The sequence below is a fragment of the Pygoscelis adeliae genome, unplaced genomic scaffold (genome assembly GCF_000699105.1).
Source record: "Pygoscelis adeliae isolate BGI_AS28 unplaced genomic scaffold, ASM69910v1 Scaffold139, whole genome shotgun sequence".
Taxonomy (NCBI): Eukaryota; Metazoa; Chordata; class Aves; order Sphenisciformes; family Spheniscidae; genus Pygoscelis; species Pygoscelis adeliae.
The window spans coordinates 708,798-719,958 of NW_008825613.1; the positions used below are offsets into that span (position 1 = coordinate 708,798).

At 39.1% G+C, this 11,161-nt stretch overlaps 1 protein-coding gene across 1 annotated transcript in view; it reads left to right on the forward strand.

Annotated features, from left to right (window-relative positions):
* The window catches only part of LOC103924271, a 391,194-nt gene extending 384,542 nt beyond the window's left edge, over window positions 1-6,652 (forward strand). The window contains exons 4-5 of the mRNA XM_009332762.1: window positions 503-635; window positions 5,995-6,652. Coding sequence (XP_009331037.1) covers window positions 503-635; window positions 5,995-6,546 — 685 coding nt within the window. The 3' untranslated portion in view covers window positions 6,547-6,652. The remainder of the gene's footprint in view (window positions 1-502; window positions 636-5,994) is intronic.
* The last annotated feature ends 4,509 nt before the right edge of the window (window positions 6,653-11,161 follow it).

The following is an 11,161-nucleotide window of genomic DNA, read 5'->3' on the forward strand; positions in this document are numbered from 1 at the left end:
TGATACTTTCTGCTCACAGTTCCCAGCCAACGTCTGGCCTTTTACATTCACCTAGAAAACATCATCTTGCCTTGTTCTGATAATGCCCATCTGACTGCAAGCACTTCAGGGATTATTGCTGTTCTTACAAGCTCGCAGGGATTCTCCAGAACTGATCCCAGGGAACCTGCTCTTTCATTCCGTAATTATAAAAAAGATCCCCCAAAAAATCAGGTACCTGGAAAGAAGGTCATTGCAGTTGGGGGATTCTTGATTGATCCCAGAGACCTGGCAATGCGGGTCACCCTCCAGTTGTAACGGGCTTGCAGCAAATTGCAATAGGAAGAGGTTTTGCATTGTGTTACTGCTAAGGAAAAAAAAAAAAAGTCTTCTCAAAGGTAGAGAGAAAAGAGAGCAAAGAAATTCTTGTCCTTTCGGGATGTGTGTGTATTTGTTGCTGTGTGTGGAGACGCACGTGAACATGTTGGTGCACGTTATGAAGAGATGATGGTGTTTTTGCCAGGTATGAACTGCCTCAGTATGGGAGCCGCCGCCGATTGCTGTCTCCTTCAGGAATGTACGATGAGTATGGGGAAGTTGTGGTGGAGAATGATGGTGGCTACTACTATAGTCCGCATGGATCAACAGCAGAAGAGGTAAGTGTCTCTGGTGTGTTGATTCCATCTCTGCAACAACATGAAAGACCATTAAACCTTGTCAAATGTATTTTGCAATTGATTAGAATATTGTGTTCTGTATAGACCAAATAAGTGGCTCTTCCACCGCTAATCATTTTTTGCCTTTCTGATGACCGGTAAAGTTTTGTGTCAGCACCTCTTTTCCTTTTTCTAGAAATAAAAAGGAATTGCAGAGTTTCTTTTAATATCCACACCTATTTTTCCCTCAATGTAGATTTTTTGTTCAATGAAAAATCCACATAGCCTTAGGTAATTCCATTTTATGTTGTTAACCAAATGGGGTATTACTAATATTCAGCCTATAACCGGTGATTTTCCACTGAGAAAAGCAGTCACCTAAACTAATTTATCATAAAGTTCACAACGGAATGTAAAGAAATTTTAAAATGTCAGTGGCAGCCAGAAGAAAGTTGACGTAAATGTTCCTTGGGTTTTTTTAATCTAATTTTCAGAAATACTAGACTCTTAATCCATCACATGGGTTTTAATTAAATGAGAAGAGATAACATTTCTGAGCCAATATTTTTCCCTGTTGCAGAGTAAGGTAGTTGTGCACTTGCAGCCTGTTCTAGAAGTAAAACTTTCCCCATAACTTTGGTAAAAAGCTATTCTAAAACAGGTAAGTTAGTTTTGATGCTGGGAAAAAATGTTGCATTTGTTCCTACTGACTTATTTTAGGGTACGAGTTTTCATAATAACTATCTTGCAAATAGTAATCAAGTTCCATTTTCATAATTTGCAGGGGATGAGTCAAGGCAGAGGTCCTTCAAGCAGAGGTATAAGCCAGAGAGCAGGGGCTCAGATAGAAGGTAGACCTTTAGGTGGTGGGATGGATCTAAGACATGGTTCTGGAAGAGCATATAGGACCAGCCAGGGAAAAAGGAAACTAAAAGCAGTGGTGCATTTAAGTCGTGTAGCAGTCAGTGCTCACAGACCAGAAGGAAGAACAGAGTGTGCTCGTTCTCCATGGAAGAAAGCAAAGATATTTCCGATGATTCTGCAGAAAGTGAAAGGCGGTAGGAAAGATTCCAGTTATGCCAAGTTGATGTCAGCTCGCCAAGTGGATGGTGAGAAAAGCATGATTATCAGAGGAAGTTACTTCCAGAAATCGACAGATGACAGACCTTCAATGAGAAAACTAAATCATGTGTTAAAACGCATTAGTGTCGCCAGAAAATTTCAAGAGCCTATTAGCAAAGATTCAGTGCATGCAAGAGGAAAAGGAGAGGAAGAATATGAAAGAGAAGAAGCAAAATCAGGAGTTTCAATAAATATCACAGCAGAGAGTGAACACGAGGATAGTGATTATGAGAAGAAGAAAAAGAAAAGAAGAAAATACATCTCAGATGATTCATCCGTGAAAAGTAGTAGCTCTGGTTCGGAGTCAGAAGATAAAGACTATTTGAAAGTAACTCTGGACCAAGATGAAGCCACTGAAAGTACTGTGGACTCGGATGAAGAAGCTGGGCATGATTTTGGGGATTCTGACGATGACTCTGGATCCAGCTCTAGCAGTGAATCAGAGGAGGACTCGTCTGAAGAGGACAATGATGAGGAAGACTCTGACAGCGATGAAGATGGTAGCCTGTCAAAGAGCTCATCTGCGCGAAGTTCGTACAGCAAATCAGGGACTAGCGAGTCCAGCAGTAGAAGAAGCACTGAAAGGTCCAGTATAAAAAGTAGGGGAGGGACCTGTCATGGCAGAGCGAGGCAATCCAGCCAGAAATCAAATATTAGCTCTAATGCATCAGGTAGTGACAGGGACACGAGCTACAGGAAGACTTCAGGTTCCAGCTATAAGAGCAAAACCTCTTCTGCCAGCCTTGAAATAGAAGATACGATAGAAGAAGTGTCAGAAGACGATGAACAAGCAGATGTGGAGCAAGTCAGCGCAAGCCCCAGTAAGACGGCAGATAACACAAATAAGGCAGTTTCTGAAACATCTGCCAATGCAAAAACTGCTTCTGCTGAAGAAGACAAGAGAGGAAAATCGGCTATTGATGGTGAGGATAGCGTGGATGAAAGCACAGAAGAGGTTGATATAGATGCTAGTGACAGGGAGGAAACTATCAGTAAGAATGAATCTTCTTGCCTAGAAAGTGAAATCAGTGTTACTTCCAAAGGTACTGAAGGGACAAAAAGCACAACTAGTGCCACTTCTGGTAAAACTGCTACTTCCCCTGATACTGAGAATCAAAGTTCAGACACCAATATGAAAAGAAAGAAAATAAGAAAAAAGATGTCCCAGGAAAACAGTCGGTCTCAATCACATGAGACCCTGGATACTGCCGTTACAGAGTCAGAGACTACTGGTGATTCTACATCCTTTTAAAAAGGAGCAACAGTAGGTGGATGTTTTGCAGTAAGGAGTGATCTTGTTTGCTGTGCCTTCTGTGTGGTCTTTCCTAAGCAATACACACTTGACTAGAGACAGCCAAAAAGAAAATGTCAAAGCTTATTGCTTCAGCATTTGAACCCTATATGCTGTCTTAAGGACAGAACTACAGAAAACCAAACTAAGATAATTCCTCTGAGAAACTACTCAGGTATACCTAGTGGTGGATATAGAAAGATTAATTTTCATTGAGCAATGACAGGAAGGAGTACTTCTTTTTCTCTGCTAATTTCAATGATGTAGTTAAAGAGGCATTGTGTTGATTCTTAGATTTAATCCTTTTTGCATTATGTGCAATGTTAAGCAAAGTAACATTGCATTTTGAATTAGCTGTGATGGATAGCTTGACAAACCTGATGGCACAAACCTATTAAGGGCCCTATGTTCATGCAGGTTATGTCTGTCACAAAATGGAACACTGCAGGAAGGAAAAGGGGCAAAACATGGAATTCAGTGAAGAACAGGGATGATGATGAGGATGAAAAGACTTTAGAAGTCATATGTGGTTTCACCTTATGTTCCCCTACCGTACAGCATTTGCTGATCTTCAGATGAGTTCTCTGCTGTAAACATCAGCCCTATTTGCAGGGAGGTCAACTGAAATTGCAGCAAAGCAACACTCCCAAAACTGCAGAGTATTACTAGCAGAGCTGGGATTAAACTGTTTCTGGATCATGGGGTTCAGGTTTCAGGTACCAGTGATGTATAAGACAGGAATGCAGAGGTAGGTGTACAAAGTGAGCTTGGTCAGAAAAAGAAATGGAACACATTTTCCAACTTCTGCCCTTCCTACCTAACAGTACAGTGATGTTGGGTTTTGTTTTTTTTTAATCATCTGTTTAAAAGTTTGAGATGTGAAACAGCAAAGTGTTGCTGAAGGTAACAATCACCTATGTTCTGTATTTTGGTATCTGCCTTTTAAAATTCAATTACCTGGAATATCTGATGTCATTCAATAGAGAAATCTTGTAGCACTTTCATTAGCACAGTTCTGCTCAGAATGAGTGTGATTACGTAGGAAGGACCTTTGTTATTGAGAGCGCAAGTGGCCTTTGTGTTGTCAAATAAGAAACAACCTCTGCATGATGTACCTCCTCGTGGAGCTTTTATCCGTGCTGTCAGCACAGAGGGTATGCAAGCTTTGTATACACCTAAGCTATCTGTGCTTTACTTACCTTGTATCAAAAGCCACAGAGCTGTTTCTTAACCACTAGATTTATCCAGATAAGCTGTAAGAAGCCTGAATAAAATTAAAGCTTTGAGCCAGTATTGGATTAGTCTTGTGAGTGAGTACTTTAAAGCTAGTACAAATTCTGGCATATACACGAAAGCTTTGCCAGGAATTCTCTGTTAGATGGGGGAGAGAAAAACGTTTGAATTTTTAAGATACTTGAGCCTGCTGTGGAGTTAGGCTGGCAGGACAATTGGTGTTGAGCTGCAAAGCCTGACACTAACTTTTCAACTACTGTCTTTAATTCCAGTTGAAATGTGAACTAGATTTATGATCCCTTACCTACTTTTTTGTTTTCCCATATAGCACAAAGTTGTAGCTGCACCCGGTGTTTTAATGTAAATCCCATTTAAACTAGTCAGTCTTTTCATCCACCTGAATATATCTGTGTGAAGAAGATTGTATGTCTTTATCAGGAACAAAAGAATAGGCCTCTAAGTAATTTGTACAAAGTGTAACTTCTCAAAAGCTTAAGAGTAATCACCACCCATTTGTACCTTGCATGATTTTCTTTCTCTAAAATCTGGCTTTTCTTGTGTGCATGTGTATGTATTGCAGTGGGAGTTAACTGTGGTGGTATCTGCTGCCTTAGTGAAATAACAGTGTTTTCATTATTAACTCAAGAATGATAGTAGCTTGTTTCAGTGTACTGCAAGGAGGCATTTATTTTAAAAAGATCAATTATAAATTAAAATAAGTAATGAGTTTTGTGTAATCATTATTAGTACAAAGTCACAGCAACATGGAAATTGTTTGCACTAACTCTTAAAAAAATATATAAATTATATAAAATCTAAAGTCTCATTTTTCCACCATCTTCCATTTAATAGCAAAGCATCTCCATTGATCCCACTAGACTGGAACTGGCACAAAGCCTTATATCAAGCTTTTCTTTTTTTAACCAGCCAATTTTGCCAACCTCATGCCTGAGAATTTCCCTTGTGTAGGTTCTGAGATCTTTCTCTGCTTGATGTGTTGTGCATGTAAAACGGACCTGCTCAATGCCATTTCTGCACTGAATTTTCAATGTAGTAATACTCTGGAAGAAAACTTCTAAGGCCTTCCTAGCATTTACCCATTAGTACAGTAGTTTCTTAGAAGTATCACTTACACAATGGCTTCATCATCAGTGCCTTCCAGTTTCTGTTGGAAAGGGTAATTTATCTAGTTGGTTTTCATCTCTCTTTGTAAGACAGACTGAGACATTGCTTTGTCAAAATATGACTGGCTTACCAATATTGTGATTTACAGAAGTTTTCTTTCAGAAAGTAATGTCTCCATCCTCAGAATTCTCCAAAGAAGGTGCACTATGACTTGACGAGAGCAGAATTGAATGCATCTTTTAAAAAAAAAAAAACCCACACCACAAATTTGTCACTACTTTCCAAACCTGAAGAAAAACATCATAGTTTTTATACACTCTGACTCGCATTATGCAGTTCACAAACTGAAATGAGTTTGTCTTTCTTATAACTTTTTAGTACAAAGAATTGTTTGCACGTTCACGCAAAGTGGCACACAGTGGTAATCAAAACAATTAAGAATTATCTGTGTACAACCTGAAAGGAGGGGTACAAAAGACCAAGTTGATAAAAATTCATATGAGTGTCTAGATAACAGATAGAAAAAGGGCAGGAAACTGCAAGAAATAGTGCTGAGATTTAATGACATTTCTATTTATTGTCAAACAGTGGGCCAGAAAGAAAAGGATCAAGTTGATAGTCGACCCGGAGTATGAGACCAGCTCCACTGGAGAAGACAGTGCTCCCGATTCCAGCCAGAGGAATCGTCTTAATAACCCAAATATTCAAAACAACATCAATGGTAACATCTACATTGCACAGAATGGCTCTATTGTCAGAACCCGTCGCGTTTGCCTTGGTAATAATTTAAAAGTCACATCTCCAGTGAGGCTGGGGAAACAATTCAAGAAACTGGACAAGCTTGCAGTGACACACGAGGAGAATGTCCCACTGAACACGTTGTCAAAGGGAACATCTAGTGATAAAATGAACACAAGACCTTGCAGTGTCTCATTTGCTTCCTCTACTATAGGGGCCGAAAATATAGTAACAAAGCCAGGGGGCTCCAAAATGAAAAGCACAGAAGAGCAAGAATCAGTTGTTGATAATGAGGATGTCAAAGAGCCCTTGGAGTCGCACAGTGAACACACACAGTCAGATGAAGAGGAGCTCTGGATGGGCCCTTGGAACAACCTTCACATACCAATGACAAAACTGTGATTTTATTTTTTTTTTTTAATTTTAATTTTTACTTCAGTTTATAATAAACTGCGCTTTTTATTGTCACTGAGGAAAATGTATGAAATTTGTATTGTGCACATACGTTGTATACTACAAACGACATGCTTTAAAGTTTAAAAACAAAATTTGCACTCACATTTGTACCAATTAATTGTCCTCCCCAACACCTATTTTGACAGGCTCCTATTTCACTAAACAATACTTCATTTAAATTAATTAGGTTTTTTGGACCTTGATTTATTGTTTAATAAACAGTAAACTACTAACAAATGCACAGCAGCATTTGGTTAACTTTTCAGACAGTTCTATACATGCCTAGCTTGTTTTTCTGTATGGTACTTGTGGCTATACTGTTTAGATTTGGAAATTGTCTATTTATGTTCAAGATTTATATCCAGAGCACTTGATTCTGAACTCAGAGTAATAAATTAAAAATAAATCCATGAAAGTCAATGGAGCAAATCCTCGGCTGGCTTAAATTTGAGTAACAATACAAAGTTGATAGTGATATACCACTTTATGCAAACAGAGGATCTCGCTTAACACCCAGCTAGCAAACTTACGTAAGAGTGGAATCACAGTTTATAAGAGTATAGCACCGTTACATAGAAAAGTGGAATAGAAGTCTAAATAAGATAAAAATTCCAAAGAGGAAGGAAATGTGTAGCAGTTAATCTTATTCAGAGTTACCTGGCCATGGTTTGTTCATTTTCTTTTGTAAATTAGCTCATTCCAATTTTCTTCTCTAGTCAATTTTTCATCTTTTCATCTCTTCCCACATCACTTCTGTTTTCTTCTTTATACAGTCTTTAGCTGCAGTTTTTATGCTCCATCAATAATTGTCATCCTATGGCTATATTCCTCCGAAATAAACCAGGATGATATATGAGTCTGTGTGATAGAAATAGGCATTAAAGAGTAATTAATAGGAAGGGCATGAATACATTTTCAAGCCCAGCTAGCTGTTGGGTTAAACGGTACAGTCACCATTCCACTCCAGTAGTGTTGAACATAAACCCGCTGAAAAGACAAATGGATCATGGTGAAGAGGATAAAAAGTGACTATTTTATGAGGCTAATATGCATGAACAGATCTGTGAAGGGCAAAGGGTGTCAGAACACACAGACAGAATTGTTTCAAAAACTTCAGGTAAGCATTACTTGTAAAATACACTACATGAATCTTGGCATCTGCTTATAATTTCTATTTGTACCTCAAAGTAGTGAGTGTGTTGTGTTACAACTTGAATAGGGAGCTGAGAAATGCCACTGTTCATAATCACTGAGACCTAAAAGACACTAGCAATACAGAGCAAAGTATTTTCCTCCAGTGTGATATAGGAAAGAAAAAAAGAAAGGTACATATTCACATAAGAAAAGTGTCCTGTTGTATTATGCAAAATTTTTTTTCAGGATAAGATCAAACTAGTTGTGAGAACAATATGGATACCTCTTGAAAGATAGGAAGAGTCAACAGATAAATGCGTGCAATTAGTAAGGAAATGGCTGGCATCATCATTCTTTCCCTGTTGCTATAGTTGAAGTTTCACCACAAGATCTGGATGATGATGGCTGTTGGTTCTGCCCTGGTAGTAAATTGACTTCTGCTACTGTCATTGAGTTTGTTTTCCCCTTGCACAGGTTCTCCTCCACGAGATTCCTCTTAATGTTTGTCTTTAGAAGCTGTTCACATGTTATGCTGATGTAAAAGTGACAGTTCTGTCAAATACCTCCTTTTCAAGCTGAGGTTTCCGACCAAATATTTTGAGGGATGGAGCTTGTTTTTAGGCATGAGAAACGCAATGTAGCCTACCACACAAGGACAAAAAAGAAAAAAAAAGACTGGGTATTTCTTTCTCCTAACTCTCTTATCCTGGCATATTTGCACTTGGTACCTAACAAAAAAATAGCTGTTTGGAGTTTAGCTAGGGGTAAGAATGATGGAAGAAAAAAAAAATCTTTTCTTTGAAATAACTAGTAAAATATTATATTTTAATCCTGTTTAAGATACTGTTATTATTTCACTACATCATTTTTATTGCAAGATCTGTCAGTTTGGTTCTTACTAAATACTTCGCGATACGGTCATAGGCTTTTTAGAAAAATATTTTCTCCCAGCTACTCTCAATTTTCTGAGGGGGAAAAAAGTTGTTTCTTTTTCTAGAGACTCACAGCTGTAGCAGTTTTAGGTCTAGCTCTGTGAAGGATTGTCAGGCCTAACACTGATGGGTCAGCAGTGCTGTGCATGCTTATCAAGGGCAAAACCTGTCAATACCGTCTCCTTTGTGCTGTCCAAGTGCTCAGAACTTTTCCCACAATGCAATAAGCATAAGAAATCCAATGAGAAATTTCACTAAGCAATTTCACTTTTTAAGCAATGGGTGGGGTTTATCTAAAATCTAACTTGAATTTAGCTAAATTCTGGTGGCATAGAGAGGGCTTTGTGAAATCTTTCACAGGTGCTGAAGATTTGGGGGCATATTTTTTCTTTTTTATTTTCTGTGGATGTAATACTGTAAATCAATACAGAATTCAAATCTGTATTTTCTGGGGATGACATACTGTAAATTAATACAGATTTTAGACTGTCAGCAGGCAGTGGATGCCAGAACCAACAGCAAGAACAGTACAGACTGAAACAGTAAAAAAAGCTCACTTCTGTTTTTCCCTTGGGAAGTTAAGTATTAGCATGGCTTTGGTGGATACAGTAAGTAGAACAAAGTATCTGGGTCTTGGGATATAATTTACAGCTATTTAACCATTGAAATTTGTAAAGCTGATGCAAGACATTAGCATTTTCCCCTGGGTGGCAGAACTACTCACTGACTGACCGACCGATCAAGGTGATAATCATTGCTCCTGACATTGATTTAATTTGTACACTCCTCCAAGCAGGCACTGATAGTTTTGTGGTTTAGTACGGCATCTGCTCCATTTTCAGTATAAGCAAGGTTCAAATGACCGATGTTGTGGCTGTGGAAGGACAGTGTAATGCCCACTGTGAGGCAGAACAAGGAATGTCAGGAGAAAAACAAACTTTTTTTTTCCCCCTTTGTTTAAGTATATACTACTATGAACAGGATTGCAAAGAAAGCCCTGCAGATCTACCAGGGACCTGTTAGGAAGCTTAAAATATTTATGCATTAATGGTAGGTAGTCCTTGCACCCAAGGTTTGCCTGAGTTGGTGTGGGGGAGAGGACAGTGCAGTTGTGGGGGTGCTGTGTGTGTCCGTCTTGGTGCCTTCTGCCGGCAGAGTGATGTCACAGTGTGATCACTCAGCATCCCCCGGCTTGAATCCTTCCACAACCTGGTTATGTAGCTGGAAAACTTGCACAGTCAGCAAAATGGAAAGGAGATTGAAAAAAATATCTGAATTTTTAGCAGTGGGAGAACAGCACCAATCTCTTACACAAATTTCAGCTTACATGGTGGAAAAACACATAGTGGGAACCAGCTATTTTGGGCCAGTGACAACCACGAAAGTGCTTTCTGGAAAGTGTCACACACTCCTAAGGGAATACAGCTTGATACTTTAAAAAGTCTCTAATGGATCAAAGCCACAGTGGTTCTGGTTTCTCATGGTGGTTGTCCCCAGGTTGCTTCTGTGTGATGATCTCGGTGATTGGGAAGTGGCTTCTCCTTTTTACATCCATTTGCCTCTAGCAAATGTCAGTTGTAACTCAAAGCTTCACAAATAAGTATATTTTTCAGCTGGGTGGATGGTGATAAATGCTTCTTACCTTGTAATATTTATAATTGTGCTGCAAATGGGGTGTCGTGGTTTAACCTCAGTCGGCAACTGAGCACCACACAGCCGCTCACTCACTTCCTCCCACCCCCCGGTGGGATGGGGGAGAGAATTGGAAGAGTAGAAGTGAGAAAAACTCATGGGTTGAGATAAAAGCAGTTTAATAATTGAAATGAAATAATAATAATAATGTAATAATAATAATAATATACAAAGCAGGTGATACACAGTGCAATTGCTCACCACCCGCCGACCGATGCCCAGCCAGTCAGTAGAGCATGGGAAGCTGAAGAGTCCTTGACTAGTGTAAGCACTACTGAGCAACAACTAAAACATCGGTGTGTTATCAACATTATTCTCATGCTAAATCCAAAACACAGCACTGTACCAGCTACTAGGAAGGAAATTAACTCTATCCCTGCCGAAACCAGGACATGGGGGTATAGATTTGAATGCTTTCTCATCAAGCCCTAGTTCGTGGCTGTGCCAAGACACACAGCTAGCCAGAAATAAAAAGGGCAGCAGTTTTCTCCTGCTCAGCACATGCTTGCTTGCTGACCCTTCAAATGCTGTGTGCAGAAATGGTAACTTTAAGTTACTATTGGCTGTCTCATTGTTTATAGTCTGAAAAAGACTTGCATTTATTATGAAGTATTGATAAACCACAAGGTTTGATAAACCCAAAGAACGGTGCAGTTTGTCAAACGAATTTTGAAGGCAGCTGGTTCTCAAAAGCCCATTAGGTGAGTACTGAGGAATATTACCTTTTTTCTTTATTATTGGAAGAAAGTTTCAGTAATTTCACTGTTTGGACTAGGAGCACTAAGCCCAGCTGATCAGATGAT